At 30.3% G+C, this 18,605-nt stretch overlaps 3 protein-coding genes across 4 annotated transcripts; 1 reads left to right on the top strand and 2 right to left on the bottom strand.

Moving 5' to 3' along the window:
* Positions 1-2,930: 2,930 nt before the first annotated feature.
* On the bottom strand, positions 2,931-6,900 carry LOC139504737 (threonine aspartase 1-like). The gene is made up of 5 exons (XM_071294718.1): positions 6,772-6,900; positions 5,785-5,863; positions 4,604-4,687; positions 3,838-3,911; positions 2,931-3,008 (listed from the first exon to the last, which is right to left on the bottom strand). Exons 1-5 carry the CDS (start codon positions 6,898-6,900, stop codon positions 2,931-2,933), a joined length of 444 nt encoding a protein of 147 aa, XP_071150819.1.
* On the bottom strand, positions 5,419-14,062 carry LOC139504736 (threonine aspartase 1-like). 2 transcript variants are annotated; one of them, XM_071294717.1, is made up of 10 exons: positions 13,998-14,062; positions 11,642-11,709; positions 10,699-10,767; positions 10,261-10,381; positions 9,144-9,228; positions 8,098-8,177; positions 7,562-7,678; positions 6,768-6,916; positions 5,785-5,863; positions 5,419-5,548 (listed from the first exon to the last, which is right to left on the bottom strand). In XM_071294717.1, exons 1-7 carry the CDS (start codon positions 14,014-14,016, stop codon positions 7,584-7,586), a joined length of 537 nt encoding a protein of 178 aa, XP_071150818.1. In that variant the 5' UTR covers positions 14,017-14,062; the 3' UTR covers positions 5,419-5,548; positions 5,785-5,863; positions 6,768-6,916; positions 7,562-7,583. The 2 variants fall into 2 exon arrangements, with proteins under 2 accessions (XP_071150818.1, XP_071150817.1); XM_071294716.1 differs by having other exon boundaries at positions 6,772-6,916.
* On the top strand, positions 14,058-17,695 carry LOC139504739 (protein transport protein Sec23B-like; the record flags this gene model as incomplete). The annotated part of the gene is made up of 5 exons (XM_071294721.1): positions 14,058-14,198; positions 16,044-16,271; positions 16,618-16,675; positions 17,076-17,162; positions 17,618-17,695. Coding segments are annotated over exons 2-5 (444 nt in total), but the record flags the coding sequence as incomplete, so codon positions are not given.
* Between the last annotated feature and the right edge of the window lie 910 nt (positions 17,696-18,605).

The following is an 18,605-nucleotide window of genomic DNA, read 5'->3' as shown; positions in this document are numbered from 1 at the left end:
CATCTCAGTACAGTTATTTTGTTTTTGCTTCGTAAAACTTTCAAAAAGTGAAGTCATGGAGAGGGTGTATGAAAAGATTTATAGGGAAAGTGAGAGCTTATGAAAAAGCTTTAATATAAACCATTAAGACTCACATTAGTTTTATTTGGTAAAAAATTCAATAAATAAACATTACAATTAATATCATGAGTCATCACCAGGTATTCTAAAGGGAAAGGCTTCAAGAACCAATATGCATCCTTATTTTTATACAGTTAAGCTGTATTATGCGAGCACCCTAAATTTGTGTTCTACCTAATAAATGCTGAAATACGTGCCATTGTTATTATCTAGCTGGCTACTATGTTAAATATAACTAATTGAACACTTTTTTCATACTTTTAATTCTGGATTACAAAAAATATGACCAGAAAAACCTTAAATGATTGTCGAATCACCCACATCTTCTTATATGTCTACAGAATATAGTCAGACTTACATATAAAATGTGAGAAATGCCTAATAACAATTTTCAATTTTTTACAAAGAACCATACAAATAAGATCATGGTCAAATGAACCCTGCTATCCAACATAAATGCCTTGCATTCATTACCAGGAAAATTAAAGTTGACCTGATGCTTAAAGTGCCTGAGAAACAGACTCAACCATGAAAATTTGACATTAACTAATGAACTATGAAAATTAGGTGAAATGAACCCTGCCAGACATACATGTTCACCTCTGGTGGTGGATTTTCTCACTGCATTGAAGACCCATTGGTAGCCTTTGGCTGTTATCTGCTCTTTGGTCGGGTTGTTGTCTCTTTCACATATTCCCCATTTACATTCCCAATTTTATGTACATGGTACAATCATTCCATCCAATAAATAGGGTGGTCCTATTCTTTAAAGTATCTGAGAAAAAAACTAAAACAGAAAAAATAACAATAACCAATGAACCATGAAAAAGGTAAAATCAAATGAAACCTGCAAGACAAACATGTACCTCTTACAATCCTTATATACATCAAATATAGCTGAAAGTATCTAATAAACAGATCAAAACCACAAATGCTCATCATTGACCAATAAACCATGAAAATGAGATCCAGGTCAGTGACATTATATGGTGCAAGACAAAAAATCATTAGTAATGATGGCATTTTTGTTGGCAAGTATGGGTGAATTTATGCAATTGTGAAAGATAACACTATTAATGTAGTTATGTCTCATCATTAATGCCCATAGAAGAGAACTACAGATAATTAGTACCTTTAAATAATGTATAGCAGATGGACTTTCACTTATGATAAAGTTATTTGATAGGGGCGTAAATATACACAGTAGCTTAGTGGTATAAGAAGTCCAAAAACAAGATGACTAGCCTGTCAACACTGAGGTAGTGAGTTCTAACACTGTATTTATGCCAGGTGTTTTCAACTTAATCTTAATTGACTAGGATGGTTAGTTTTCCTGCCTACGGTTGGTGGTTCTCTCCAGCTTTATCCAACATTACAAACTAACCATAATGATGAAAGTGGCATTAAAACAAATCAATCAATCAATCAATTGTTTTCTGTACATTATAGAACCTTAATAACATCTCTTTATGTTAGGTCTGTAGTTTAACTGTTGACCCTAGCTATTTGTTGTCTAGTGTCTACTCTTGGACATCTGTGTTACAGAAAAGCACTTTAACCGACTGAGCTAAAGATGAACTTTCAAAACTCAATCCCTCAGGACTGGTGAAGTATCTACTACCGAAGGTATGAAATCCAGTTGTAATAGTTATATTTGTGTATGTCTTGCGCTAAAATATTAACTAAAGATCAATACCCAATAGTTCATTATCAGTTTGGCCATGTGGCTATATTGCTGATAATATTTTGTATTCCCCATTTTTTAGTGTATATATCTCAACTTACAAGTTAATACAATGTATATATATATATTATTAATTCGTATATTTAAACAAATTTGATTCCTTTAGGGATAGTCTCATGTTAAACTATATTTTCGAAGGTAGAGAGAAAACGGCGGATAGCAAAAAAGCATATTGTACATCAAAAGGCATATTCCACGGTTATTTTTAGAATATCTAAAAGCTGATATACTTTGGGACGTCATGTTATGAATTTCAGGATATTGTAAAACGTTTTGAAACAAATGATATCTGTGATCGATTATTTGACGAAAAAAATCTTCAAATACATTAGATGTCAAACAAATAAAAAGTAAATAAAATAACAACTAATATGTTTTTATTGTCAAGGAGACAATATAATATCTATAAAATTCCAACAAAATTATATGATAGATTTCGATACAAATATGGTCGGAAATTAATAATATAACAAATATAGCCTTTGTATGAGGTCAATACAGGATATATCGAACCAAAGAAGAATATCAACCTCAGACTTCGTCCTAAGTCAATATATCCTTGTATCGACCTCATACAAAGGCTATATTTGTATAATAATGGGCAAAAATGGATAAATTCAACAACAAAATACCTAATTTCATGGAATTATCTCCCTTACCTACTTAGGATGTTATTTTTATCTGAAACCATTTTTCCTGGTCTTACTAAAAGGAAATCAGAAATTGCAAATAACTATCATAATTACTATCTAGAAAAAAATTCTACTTAGGGTTATTATTAAGTGAACATTTTGAATTCATGAAAATTAAGATATCCGATAAGTTACATCACAAAGAGAAATGTTATTTTCATGAAAGACCAACTGTTTAGTACAATAAGCAAAGCATTATGAGTTTTGCTTGATTTCCTTACAAAGTTTTAGGATTTTCTGATATATGTTATGAAGCTAAATTCGATTTAATCTTGAATGTAACAAATGTTTCTTGATAAATTAATGGGCTTGTTTCAAAATATCCATATATAATGGTATCACACTGATACAAAATAAAATTGCTCAAAATGATTTTATTTATAAATCTGTCTTCCTTCCATTGTAAATGACTTTCCAGGTAGGCTTTGTGGTGGAAGTCTTGAAAGGAATACCTAAAAGTAGAAATGTCTGATTGTTAATATATTTGTCTTTTTAAAATGCAAGTAGAGGGTAGATAGATATTAAATTTTCTGTTGTAGTATATCTGTTGTGTTTATCAATAAAATACTATGGGTCATTCTTATTGGTAGGTTCTTCTTGTATGTGAAACAGGTAAAAAAATATAAAAAAGATCACCAAATTTTGCATCAATTTTTTTAGTCCTGGTAAGAATAAGCATGTGAAATATTAATAGAATGGTAAAAGTGACGCCACCAAAATTCAAACTTGATGTGTTTTGTGGTAATAAGCATTGTGTACAAGTGTCATAACATTTGGTGGAGGCAAACTTAAGTTAGAGAACTGAAACAAAAAATCACCAATTTTTCCATTTGAAAGGCAAGTTTAAAATTAAGCAATTTTTCCATTTGTAAAGGGCCACTACTCTAAAATGATAAAAATGACACAACCAAAATTCAAACTTCATCTGTGTTTTGTGGTAATAAGCATTTTGTTGAAAAACCATGAGTAGGTTTAATAAAAAAAACTTATGATTAAGATTGATCATAAGTCATGAACAATTCAGTATACTTAGGACAAATCTTAGTCGTAAGTTTTTTTGTGAAACCGACTCCAGTTTCATAACATACAAACGAAAATACAGAGGGGCATAAGAATGATCTTTATCCATAAATCTGTTGTGTATTAATGCCTGGCAGATGTCATCTAATCAGAACTAAGACATCAATGATTCAACAGTGTTTAAAGATTATGAAACAGTGTCATGAAGATGGCATTCAAGCTAAATCACAAAAGTTGAAAAAAAATTTCAGCTTAACTCACCTTTGGTTTTTTATCTGATAAAGACATAAAACCTATACACATGCTGTCTGTTGTATGTCCCCATATAAGTTCTACTGCAAATAATAAATAAACAATTATTAGAAACCAATAACAGTAAAGCACAAAGCAATTCTTTTGCACACTCAGACTTTCAATTTGGGATATTATTATGGTTGTCATTCCAGGTGCTTTCAGGTACAGTAATTTCATTTTGAGTTATCAAAAATCTACTCACTGTACATGTGCTTCTAACTTTGGATTATCATTGAATTTAATGATAATGCTCACCAACCCCAAATTTCATTTAATGCTATTACAATACTGTATATAGCAAAATACTTTGACTGGTTTGATGAATTCTTGCATTAAATTAAAGTTGAGGCAAGACTTATTTTACTATAACTTTTTATAAATTTCTTAAAAGTGTCAATTCAAACCCCCAACAAATTGATTTTTTTGGTATTTATTATAATAATGATTCAGATTGATATTTCTGCATACTAATCAATAGAAAATTAATTGCTATTTGTTTTGTGTTGTTACAGGAAATAAACTTTAAATGTTCATAATGCACTGGTCTATCAATAGAATGTCAGACATTATTTTATCAAATTGAAGCCCCAGTTCAGATAAATTTGTGTCAAAATATTGGAGGCCAGACATAACATATTTGTCACGAAAAGCTGTACATGTACCTTCTAATATTGTGAAGAACTAGTAGTGTGACACAATGTTTAACTAGTTATTTTAAATAATATATTCATACCTGACTGTTTATTATCATATTTGTCTTGTCTTAAAGCTATCGCTCCACCAAATTTGCAGTCAAGGTGTTTCAGGAATTCAGACTCTAATAATATACAAAATACAAATGTATTAATTCATATAGAATGAAATTCAAAACAGTGTGGCTGTGGCCATTGATTGACACATTAAATTCATCCATTGACTGGGACAATTTATGTAAACATTTGTCTGTAACGACCACTGTTCACGACGTACCTACGATAGACATTTAAACTGTGGGGTTACCAAAGGTTTCTTAACGCCTTTAATTATAAAATAATTCGAAAAAATAACCAGGAATAACCTTTATGTTTTGATTTATATAATTGATATACATTAAAACATCGTGTTATTTCTGATTAATTTTTCTAATTACTTTATTAAGGTGTTGAGAACCTTTGGTGACCCCCATAGTTTAAGTGTCTTTAAAAAGTACATAGTGAGCAGTGGTCATTACATACAAATGTTCACCTAAATTGTCCCAGTCAATAGATGAATTTAATGTGTCAATCAATGGCCACAGCCACACTGTTTTGAATTTCATTCTATATAATATCACCAAAAAGCTGTCTATAAGATAAAGTTATTTTGATGAAATATATTTAAACTTTTATCTAAAGGGTAAAGGAGTTTGAAGTAACAGTTACTGTCAAACTTAATTAAATAGTATTTATCGTGATGGCCCAATACCTTTAAGAACATGTAGAACTTTATTTTAATTATCTGATGATAATTTTTTCTGAGAATGATGAGCTCTTCAACCAACTTTAATTTGTAAGTTATATAAATTTGAACAACACAAGTTAAATCACCTAAAAAGTGTCTTTAAAAGCAAAACTAAGGCCTAGACTTCCACTGTCCATATTTTGTATACAACTGGCACATTCTTTGCTGAATAAGGTTTTCATTAGATGCTCACCACTTCCTAAAACATGCAAAGAAAATTGGTTTAGCATAAATATATATCGTATTAATAATAAATGGAAAAATTATTTATCAATTTATTGAAAAAGTTTTTTTGGTCATGATTGATTGATTGGTGGTCATGTTTTTATTCTACTCCAACATTAACTGTAGTTGATTTTCATGGACAAACTTGCATATCTTATGTACAGGATAATTTCAATAAGTCTCTCCTTATATCATAGATTTAAATCATACCTGAAGTTGCTATTGCAACCCCTGGCTTGCTGTCTGATGACCAATTGTAAGCCCAACATCCTGAACCATAGGTTGCAGCCTACAGAATTAAAAGTAATATAATAAATATGTATAAAACTGCTAATATACAGAGTAAATAAAATGAAAAAAAACATGTTTAAAATAGATATAGACAGATAGCAGTTAAAAAGATGGTTGAATCAATTGAATACATACATCACAAACAAACTGTTCCGTTCTTCAAGTACCAGTACTTCCCAATTTTAACATTAACCACTACAATGTGCATATCATGAATTATAGTAATATTGCCCTTTTTCCTTTCCTAAAAAAAATCATTTATTCTCTACACCGAATCCAAGTGCTAGGATACTTAATAGAGTAGAAATAAGAACAAAACAGAACTAAAGACACTTGACTTCAAACAATATATAAATATGTTTTCATTTATTGGTTAAAGAGAATTTTTACTACCAGTTCTGTAAATTAAGAAATTTTTGCCAACTTTTTATAATTGCAAAAAAATTGAAACAGGATAGGTTGTCATAAAATAAAAACTTGTGTTTTAAATTTTGGAAGCATTATGCAACTTTTTGTGAAATTACAATATCAAATCTCACATTTGTGTCCATTGTTCAACAATTACAATAAAAATTCCACACAAAAGTTTCTGAATTTAAGGTGGTACCTAATACTACAGGGAGATAACTCTGCACAAATCAGCTAAATGATTTAATCACATTGTGTACTGTTAAGGAAATATTAAGCTTCTCAATGATAACTGTTTGTCAAACTGCTATATATCCAATGAATTTTTACCAAGAAAATGTGGTTCAAGTTTTTTGAAATTTTTATATTTTTGTCAAAGGGTAAAAGTTAATATTTGGTCAAAATTTAATGAAAATTAAATGAGCCAAATTTATTTTAGTCAATGTGTTTGGTAGTACCTCAAAGCAACAAATTAAAAAACAAACAAAAATTACAAACTGGTCCAAGTCTGCCTGGTTGTTTAAGGGCTATACCACCACTAGATACAGCTGCTGCTAGGTTACCAGAAGTATCCATGGCGATCGCTCCAACTGTATCTTGTATCAAACTCTGAATGCTGTCTTCCATCAGTCACACCTATTTCCTATAAAAAATATATTGATTTAAATGTATAAATGACAATGAAAACTAAACATTGTGTAAAGTTATGAATGAACAAGTCAATATATATCAAAAAGGTTTTATCGTAGTCATATTTTGTCTTTAAGAGGGAGAATTAGTTAACATTTATAGTTGACGGTTTCATTAAATGACTAGCTAAAGACATTATGCATCATATGTTCCAAAACTTCATATAAATTTCATATAATTTAATATGATGTACAATTAACGAAAACACCTTCACTTTTTTCTCACCAGTATATAAGTTATTCTTTTGTAGGGCATTTTACCATTGTTAGCGACATAACAACCCTTTAAGTTATTGCCTTCACTTATCATATATTTTTTTTTTTAAATCTTCATTTTCACCTCTGAAACCAAAAGATCAATCTCTGCCCAAGAAAGTGAAAAAGGGATAAATGAAGAGCATTCACAAACAGATGGCATAACATGTGTCTGCTACAGTGAGATAGAAGTTGGTATGTTTAAGTTAAGCCTTCATCCTAGTATACATCTTTTTTAACTGTCAATACCCAGATCTGTATTCCAGCTCTTTAGAACCTCAGTTTATGAAGTCTATGAATTTCATAGAATTATTTATACATTCTTTGTTATAAATTATAATGACCTCATCTTCATCTTGTTTGTCTTTATTCTGATGAATCTTTCTCCTTTTGTTGTTCACTTCTTTCCTCATGAAGTTCTAGTCTTCTTTTATACTTCAGAAACATTCTCTTTGATTCATCTAAAATATACATTACATAAAACAGATAGTTATTATGAAATAGAAAGTGCTTGATACTACATATATGAGGACATTATCATTATATGTCAGCAAAGTACCTTGTTTGCTAAATGTACTCCTATTTAAAAGCAATTTTTATAATACTTAATACCATAGATGTAAGTGATTTCTATCAATTTTATAATCATTGACCTGTATATTAGTAAAATACCATTACCATAAATATAATTTATTAATATAATATTATTACAAAAAATATGTAGTACATATGGTAAGGGCAAATTATTCCAAGCAATTGTGTTCACTGTTAAAAATTAAAGAGACTAATTTTAAAATGCTAAAATTCTAACTGATATTAAAATAAGAAGATGGGGTATGAGTCTACTAAGGAATTCTTTATTTTCAGACAAAAGTATTACCTGTAATCAGATTACAACTAGTGTTGATATGAGGGTCATTTTCTGATATCCATTTCTCTGCTCTATTTCCTACCAAAATGCTAAAATAAAATAGATTCATAAAAATGTTAACTTAAGGGCATATCCAAAAGTTTATTTCTGATGGTGAGAATATTTTTCCCTTTCAGATCTATAGGATGTTTTTTACCTGCTTAAATCAAATATTTAATAAAAAATATACCTTCATGTGCTACTTTTTGAGTAAAATGAGGTCGAAATTTCAGATATTTGCTCAAAATTCAGATTTTTTGGACATATTTTCCTCACGACAGATATGCCTAACTTTTTTGTTTTAAAAGATAAACACAAGCTGTTTTTTTGTTAAATTATTTATAAGTTTTCATTTATATAAGTATCCATAAATTAATAAATATTTTGTTTAGAAATAACTACAATTCATCAATGAAGTTGGAAAAAAAAGTTCATTTTTTGCAGTATATTTATCAAATTTAAAATAAAATTGACATCATTGACTTTTTCATAAAATTTGATACAATTAATCTTCATACGTAATCAAACCGAATGTCATTTTAAAACAGAGGGGTCCATGAATTTGTTTAAAAGTTAAATCAGTGTGAATGATAAAAATCAGTCAAAAAATGCATCTTTTCCCAATATATCACCGTTTAACATTTTATGTTAGCAACGTCATTACCTCCCCTGTAATTGTAACATATGCCCTTAATTAAAGTTTTCTAAAATTTCAAAACAATTCATCAAAATCTGTCAAATTTATGATGTTAGCCTGTTTGAGACTCTTCTAATTTGAAAATGCCATAACCAGTAAAAACTACCGGCCACAATTACACATCCATTGTTTTACAATTGACAAATTTAGTAATCATATATGATTTTTTAAAAAGGTATAATTTTATATGGTATGCAAAACAATTGAAGCAATATTCCAAAAATGTGTTGGTGGTCTGATTTATAACATGTCCTTGTCAGGTCCTTTTCCTGTGACAGACTACAGCAAAAAAAAACCTGAGGATATATACCTAGCCTACCTTGGTGGAATTCTTCCTAAGGATAAATTGCCTTGTTTTTGTTTTTCCACAAGTAGCCTAGCTGCTTCCACTGGATTCTGAAATCCTGTACAAACAAAAATGATTTAAATTATTTATCTTGCACATTGTCATTAAAAACAAATATAGTCTATTTATTTTTCAAGATATTGAAAACATGGAATCATTCCATGTGCTGTTAAAAAAGTATCACCTTTTTTTTAATGAAAAAATTAAGTCCACTGAAATACCATCAAAGATTTAAAAGACTTTTGAAATATTATCAGAAATAATTTTCCATAGGACACCATGTTGATTTGCACCATCACATTTCCATATATACATTTAACCATAAAACCTTGGTCAAAAACCCAAATTTGGCATAAATCTAAAAAAAAATCACATGAACTAAGTTTAAAGTTTTATTGATACATGTATCACAACTTTGTCATAATCAAACCACCCTTATAATAAAATTCAAACTGATGTGGGATAGAGAACAGAGAAATAGACTTGGATACAAACTATAAAAACATAATGTGTACCCCCTCCCCGGAATGTGTACTACAAGGTGATTTCTGCTTTATAGACTATCTCAATTTTAATGAAACATGCATTGTAACTTTCATGGATTACAAACTGGATATCAAATTTCATATACATGTATTTTTGATGAATAAACATAGCTTTCATTAATTACAACTCACCATTAATCTGATCTTATTTTCAAGAAAAAAAACCAGCTAAATGAAATTGGTATTTAATGGCCAGTGGCAAAAGAAATGCTTATATCATATTGAGAACAGTTTAATTTGTTATAAACATCAACCCTTTTTATACTATGTTGACATGCAAAACAAGCCATACGCTAGTTCAGAATAAAACAGTCTGCAGAAAGACATTTAACCCTACCTTGGCACATTATTCTGACCCAAGACCAATCAGGTTTTGCTCCTAATTCCAAGTTAAAGTACAGAAACACTAATGCTAATTTCCAAGTCTTTTGTTTTACTTGATCAGAAATAGAAATCACAACCTTCCATACTTTAAGCCTAGCATGATACATGTACAACAAGACCATTGAGATGGTGTATTCCAATGAAGTAAAAGATTTACCTACCCTGGACACAACCAACAGCTCCAAACTGAAGTGACAGGCCATCCATAACACTTGCATCACACTCAACAGTCCCATCCATGGTCAGGTTAGATCCTATTCCTGCATTTGTATTGGGAGAGTTCTAAAATAAATTATAAAAAAAAGTAACTGGAAACACTGCATAAAAAATAAAAAATAAATCTGGCATTCTGTTTTGTTGTTGCATGTCATATATCACCATTATTAAGAAAAAAAAGAGTATTGCATAATGTTCATATATAGAGAGTCACATTCAAACAAATTAGGCATCTTTATGCTTCAATTAAAAAAGCTTAAATTTAAAAAAACAATCAAATTGAAAATTAGACACCTATGTATTACAGACTACAGTACAGGTCTTACATCAAACTGTGAAGTGAGATGTACACCTTATAAATTAATACAAGTGTGTTTACTAACCTCCAAACATTTTACAGCTATGGTTACACAGTCTACTGCATTTTTTCCACACTTTATTGCTTCAATGGCCTAAAATCGTGTTAGAATTAGTTAAAATTTCTTTACTTGGTGATAACTTAAAATATTGTTTAATGATACTTGCAATGAAAAGGTATAAAGATAAGTGGAGAAGGTTTATGACTATCTTAATATACAGATCTTCAAAATATCATTTAATAATATTAATTATTGCAAAGATATTATTACTGTCATATCAAATCAACTTTGTGAAAAAAAGATGTAGGTATACAGGTAAAAAACATAATATCTGTAAATAAGATGCTTTACATAGCCTGTGTCGCTCACCTAGGTCTATGCGCATCATTAACAACCACTCTCCAACATAGTAGACAATAAATATAATTCATGATTTAAATCTCTTTTTTGTTGATCTTGTATTGATGATAATATTTTCTGGTTACAAAATATTTTTAGGGCAATATATTAACTCTTATAAGAAACCAATAGCTGAGTCAATACAAGCTATTAAAATAATTTTTGTTGTTGATTGATATCATACACAGGTCTTAAAATTCGTTTAAAAAAATGCACCATATTTAAATGTTTGTATTATCTAATTGATTTTAAGTTTTTTTACTGGCCTTTTGTTAGTGGGTCTCATTGGGGTCTAAGCGTGACACCAGATTGCTGATTTTTTGTAAGCGTGACACGTGAAAGCCAAATTATGGTGTCGTGAAAACGGGAAATGAGGTCTAGCGGGACCCGGGAAATGAAAAAAAAATGAGAATTGCTTACGTATATAGTGTAAGGGGGATACAGGAATCTGACGAAACAGTAAGCGGGATCCGGGATCGAAACCCCCCAATGAGACCCCTTGTTAATCGATTCATAACAATTTACTGAAACTGTTTCTGTGATATACATATATATTATTTCAGCATACCAATAAACAGGCTTGTTTACAAATTCTTTTGTACACATCTGATTTAGATTCTGAATGGTAACCAGCACCTGTAGGAAAGATTAGAATATTGATAATAGCTTGAAAATATGTAAAAGAAAATAAAGAAACTTCCTTAAATGTTGACCTCCAGCAAAGGTTATGTCTTACATGCTGTAGAATGTTGTATCAACTTGTGTGAAAACTGTAATTACAGGTTATCTATAAAAGTCCTGCTAAAATTTGACATATATTCTTATCTTAATTTCTTTGATTAATAGGACCACAGGTCTAGTTTATTACTAACTTGAGATTAGGGTATTGCATATGTTCGCTCCCTTAACAGTTATTTAGCTTGATTTTTGTAGTGGCAATGTCATTAATGAGAATTTGATAGTTGTTTAACATCTTCCGACTATCAGTTTACCAGTATTGTATGAATCAGATCTTGGTCTTTGATTTTCATCAAGGATGTATAACTAACATATATACGTCCTTGTTTTCATCAAAATATTCATTTTTCATTTAGTCAGAATAATTGACAAATCACTAGAGGAAATCTATCTATGCTTTTGGAAAATGTCACTTTATTTTAAAACAATTAAAAAATTTACTTTATATGGTAAAATAACATGAATGTAAATGATATGAACTTTTGAGGTCTTATATTATAGGACTAGCATTTATGCTAGTCCGACCCAACGGCCCCAGCTTGTCTGGCAAAACAGCCGTAGGACGTCAGAGTAATCTCGGACTACATTTATACCTGTGAAAGGGATGATGTCTGTATGAATGAATTTTTTAAATGTTTGCCAACGATTGAAAAGTTATGGTCAGTCAAAGACAGTACATCTATGCTTCATTAAGGGAGCTACCATTTGATTTTTAGGGGGGGGGCTAGAATGAAAAATTTTGTCCTGCTTTTTTTTTTTAGCTGTAATCTCTGTCCTGCCTTTTCATTTTTCACTCTGTTCGGTCCTGCCTTTTTTTTCAGTTTATTCTGACTTTTTTTTACCTAAATTGTTGTCCTAACTTTTTTTTTTGCAAGTGTCTCATCTTGCCTTTTTTTTTTTAACTCAAAACTCCTATCCTGCCTATTTTTTCAAATTCCATCCTAGCCCCCCCCCCCCCCCCCCCACCCAATAAAAATCAAATGGTAGCTCCCTAATACTTGATATGAGGACAAAGTCCAAAAAATAAATCGATCTACTATTTTTTAGTATTTAGATTAATATCTTTAATGAACTCAAAAACGTTGTCCTAAGTCAGGAATCTGATGTACAGTAGTTGTCGTTTGTTTATGTAATTTATACGTGTTTCTTATTTCTCGTTTTTTATATGGATTGGACCTTTGGTTTTCCCCGTTTGAATGGTTTTACACTAGTAATTTTGGGGCCTTTTATAGCTTTTTGTTCGGTGTTAGCCAAGGGGTAAACGGACAGAAAGTCACAGGACAAAAAGTCACAAATAATTTTTTGACAATTGTTTGAATAACATGAATATATAAGAGAAATATCTTGAATTACTTACTTTTTAATACATAATTCCATATTAAAGTCAATGAAATTTATCATTTTACTTGAAAAAAAAAGATTTATTCAATTTTAATCATGCAAAGGTCATATTTGTTGGCACCATGAAGCCATTTAAGTGCCAATTTACTTCAACATTTAGTTTTCTTAACAATTATTTGATCATCTTTGATATTTTTTTGATAAATTTTGCTTACAAAGTTGGTTAATATACAATACTTCAAGAAAAATACAAAAATGTTTTTATAAAAATAGGCATTTTTTATTCAAAGAAAATAATCAGAAAAAATGAATTGTGACTTTTTGTCCTGTGACATTTTGTCCGTGACTTTTGTCTGCAACTTTTTGTCCTGTGACTTTCTGTCCTACATTCTAGTCAAGGGCTCCGTGTTGAAGGTTGTTCATTGACCTATAATGGTTTACTTTTATAAATTGTTATTTGGATGGAGAGTTGTCTCATTGGCACCTGAGACTACTATATATACCGTGTTATAGATTAGTAGTCTCAGTTGGCACTCACATCTCATCTTCCTATTTCCATTGTAGGTTTTCGATTCTGTTCATGTATAACAACAGTTTTTTTCAGTGGTTTGTCTTTGATTTGCAATAATTCGCCCAAATTCTATGGTTTTTTTTTCGATTTTTTGGGATGATATTTTTTTTTTTTTACAATTTTCCGGAAAAAAACAGAGTTTCCACGTCTTTGGCTTTAACTTTTATACAACTTTATTTCGATTTTTCGCCCCAAATAAAGGTGCCTTTCTTTTTGCATCCTTCTTTAGTACAAGAAAGTGTAAAGGTATTTATGTAGCTTGTTGTCTTTCTACCTGCATGAATAGCTATCATTATTATAGTTTAAATTTGAAGTAAACTGGGACGATGCAAAAATGAAAGTGCCAAACGGAAGGGATATCCCATATATTGCGTCATAAGTTGCATTCTGGGATTTTTACGTGGCATCACAGGAGATTTCTCGTGTGTGGATTTGACAACTGGAAATATTCAACGTCATTCCGTTGTCTGTGGAAGTAAGTATTCCAAAATACAAACAAAAATGATTTGTTTGATATTCATAATATATTTGTTAAGTGAAAGACACCACTCAAGTTTTGTACTGTAAATAATTGAGACTTGTGAGCACTGGCTTCTGAAACTGACAGTACCAGATATTTTATATATTTGTTCTAACATATTTTAACAAGTATAGTTCGTTTACAGTACTCTAATTGTTGTTCGAAATATCTATTTACACAGAGAATGAAAGTAAAATTTTCAACCAAGTAAGTAAATTGGGGATATTTTCTGTACACTATATTTTTATGTCAATCTTTTTCTATCAGTCACCTGGAGATTATAAACATTTACAGTAATGTACAATCTGATTGAAAATTATGTATACTGTGTCCAAACTTTATTGAATCTGACACTGCCGTGGTTTTGACTGTATTGAAGAAGTTTTGTAATGATTAACACACAACTGTTTCAAATATTTGGAAACTAAGCTGGATTAGGAAATCATATCAGAATGCAGAATGGAGCTTCGTCATATTCTTATAACATGTAATATAAGGCAGACATTACCTGTGAAAGGGGACGAAGTCTGTATAAATTATTTCTGTTTAAATCAAACATATTTTAACTTCAAAATCTGTTAAAAAAGAAACGGAAATACCGTAACGTTTCTGATTTTGGTTCTGTTGTTATGGATTTTAGTTGTGACGCTATTTTAGTTATGACGTTATTTTAGTTATGGAGTTATGTTAATTATGACGTCATATTGAATGTAAACAAAGAAACGCTATCATCAAGTAACTTTTTTTTTTTCATATCAAAGAATAATTAAAAATGAAATTGTTATTGTGTTCCTTCCTATATTTTACTGGACTGATAAATATATATTTCACTCAAAGTCTCATGACAAAGGAGACTGGAAAAGGGAGGTAAATTGCTGTGCAAATGGGGGAATAGAAAAAAAGTGACAAAAAAAGGTTAACGATTTTGAGTTCATTAGTAAATGTAGTACTAGTAATGAAAAATTTTGGAAATTTTCCTGATTTAAAAAAAAAAATGATGTTTTTTATTGATTTTTCTACTGTAATAGGGGACTTTGTCCCTTTATATGCAAAGCATTTACACAGGATCAGTATTTTAACCTTTTTAGTCAGATTGCACATTTTATATTATGGGACGTACATCTACCATCTTAGACCAACCAAAACTTTTACATTGTTGGCAAACATTGCTTAAGATTCAGTGATCTCTCCAGGAACTTGATTATAGCTCCAGGGTACCGTGATGAAGCTGACTAGATTTTATAACAGAGTCACAGTGTTACAAATGTGGTGATGTAATTTTTTTGGGAAAATCTGAAACACTGCCATTTCAAATCCAATGGTGCTATTTGAAAATACTGAGTTTGGAATTAAATTCTGGAAAAGTGATGGCAGCTATACATTTGTAAAGCTTGCTATTTTATAATTGGTTAATTTTTTTTGAAATATATAACTCCTTTTGCTGTATTCTTCATAAATTTAACACCTAAGAGTATTAAAGACCAAATGTACATGTATATTAAATTTTATATGTTGACTCTGAAATAAATTGAATTTGACAGTATACAGGATGTGATCATGACTGACCTTCATATAGAATTACATCATAAAAGTTAAACCATTCTATTTTAAAGAATTGAAGGTGAAATCAAATTTATGTTGTACAATGTATTATTGTACTAAAACCTACTTTACTTTCTTTGTGGTAAATGCTAAATAAGAATTTTGATAACACTAAATTCATAGTTTTTAGTTGTGAATGTTAATTTATTTTGTAACGTTTTGTTTTTCAACATTTTAAACTTGTTTCTTTATTGATAGAGCCAGCATGGCAACATATCAAGAATTCATTCAACAAAATGAAGATCGTGACGGAACAAGATTTAGTTGGAATGTTTGGCCATCTAGTCGGATAGAGGCTACACGTATGGTTATACCATTAGGATGTTTATTGACCCCTATTAAAGAGAGAGCAGACTTGCCACCTATACAGTATGATCCAGTGTTATGTACAAGACCAGCATGTAGAGCTATACTTAATCCATTCTGGTAAATATGATAGATATTCAGCTTTTATTTTTGCACAAAGAGTTATCACGGCTTATGTACATGTACTGACATAGTGGATTTAAATTTTAAAACAATATACAGTCCTGATGTTTTGTAGTGGCATATCACTTAATGTTCATCATGTTCATGAATGTATGGATAAGATTTAATTTGCCATAATAGAAAACTGAACATCTGAAAAATGTGAAACATTCATGGAAGTGTTAAGCAAATTTCTATGCTATGAAATACAATATAAACATTATCTTTTTTCATTTATACAGTGGCTAACATCCTAGCAATATTTTTTATGTAGATGTTCACATAATTTTTTATGTCATTTCAGCCAAGTGGATTACAGAGCAAAGATTTGGGCATGTAACTTCTGTTTCCAAAGGAACCCTGTAAGTTGACTTCTACATTGTGAAAAAAGAAATCACATTGAATGATACTAGTGTGTCAATACATTTTTTTTTAAACAAAATCCCAATTCGCATCTTAACAACAGGCATTTTTGGTTTACTAAATCAGACTCCGTGTACAGTATATCAGCTTACACATGTATAAGTAAGAATTAGATGTACTTTAGCACTTTCTATTTGTATGATAGGGAAAAAAACAAAGGATATATGACACAGTATCAGTACATGAACAGGCACAGCAAAAAAACACATGTTTGTAAGTGTTTGACTTTGTGATCTACATGTATAAGGACTTAGTCTATGTTAAAACATTAAAACATGTTCAATTAGCGAATAACCATAACATTTTATACACGTTTGTTATTTATGTATTTTATTTCAGTTTCCTCCACAATATGCAGCCATCTCAGAACAACATCAACCTGCAGAAATAATTCCTCAGTTTTCTACATTAGAATACACAATTACTGTAAGTATATCATTTTGTGTATTACATGTGTGAATCACATGGAACCGCTTTATTATTACTGTTTAACTTACAAATTATCAATATCTAAGTAACAATTGAATTTATTAATCACTTTAAACCATTCAATCATCGACCATTTGCAAAGATCAAAACTGAAATATACTAGCTTGATTATGAAATAAGTTGCTACAACATTTGACATTATCAATTCTTAATTTTTTACCAGTTAAAAGATTGGTCAAGAAATTTTAAAGGTTTTTCCACATCAAAATAGGATTTCATGATTAACATTTCTGAAAATAGTGGTAAACCTAGATGATATGGCATTTGTTCAGATACTCATTCAAAATGCTGCCATATATTTCAAAAATTGTTCTGTAAAATTCATCCTAAAAAGGTTTTGTTGGAAATGTAAGTAAATGTAGGGTTGGTTTACATTTTATTGATCATTACAGAGAGCCCAATGTCACCCACCTGTGTTTCTAATTGTATTGGATACATGTATGGAAGAAGAAGATTTACAAGCTGTAAAGGTAAAGTTTATTTAAGGTCACAGGGCTCACGCTACCAGGCGACTTGGGCGAAGAAGTCGCCTTCCCGACTGTCACTTCGCTTTCCCCGACCCCCAAAAGCGAAAACAAGTCGCCCTGTCCATGACGATAGTCGCTTTCAGTCGCTTCCGTCATTGGACATTTCCAATTTTTACCAAGTTGATGAAACACGAATTTTTAAATGAAAATTAAAGAAATTCAGACATAAACGATTCATTATCTTTAGAAAAGAGGTTGAAGCATTGTCTTCGCAGTGTGTAGCAGGTTATTTGATAAAAAAAAAAACTTTTTATCACTTCGTGCATTTCTGCAAGTTCCGGTGCTTGTTACTCGAAAACGTACATCAACCTAAATTTCGGTGGCAAAATAAGTTTGTTACTTCATTTAAACGTGATAAAAGTTGCCTCCAGTAAATGTTTAATCCATTTATTGCATTAAAAACGTCATGTTCCTTTCCAAATAACTTGTCAAACATCGTTTATTTTTGTAAATTTTTCTTGCATTTGTCCGCCATTGACCGATTTCTAAACTACGGATCTGAACCGGACCAGCTATGACCGAAATCCGTACTTTTACAATAATTACTACGGACGCACGGATGGAACAATATTGATCCCAAAGGGAAAAATTACGCATTCCACACGCATTAAGAGACTTTTGGTTACATCTAATTGATTGGTGTATATAATTCCCTATATTTTTTATGGATTGTTTCAAACTATTGATTAAAGTTGCTTAACTCTGAGACTATTATACTAATATCAATATATTATGGCCCAGCTTAATAACTTTTATATTTTTTTTATGAGAAACACTGAAATTCATAAACAAGTTAATTTTTAAATTAAATTGTAATTGATATATTATAATTTCTTTACATTTTAAAAAATTT

This window comes from Mytilus edulis, unplaced genomic scaffold (genome assembly GCF_963676685.1).
Source record: "Mytilus edulis unplaced genomic scaffold, xbMytEdul2.2 SCAFFOLD_1092, whole genome shotgun sequence".
NCBI classification, from domain to species: Eukaryota; Metazoa; Mollusca; class Bivalvia; order Mytilida; family Mytilidae; genus Mytilus; species Mytilus edulis.
Note: the sequence above shows the minus strand (reverse complement) of the source record. Positions and strands in the feature narration are given on the sequence as shown.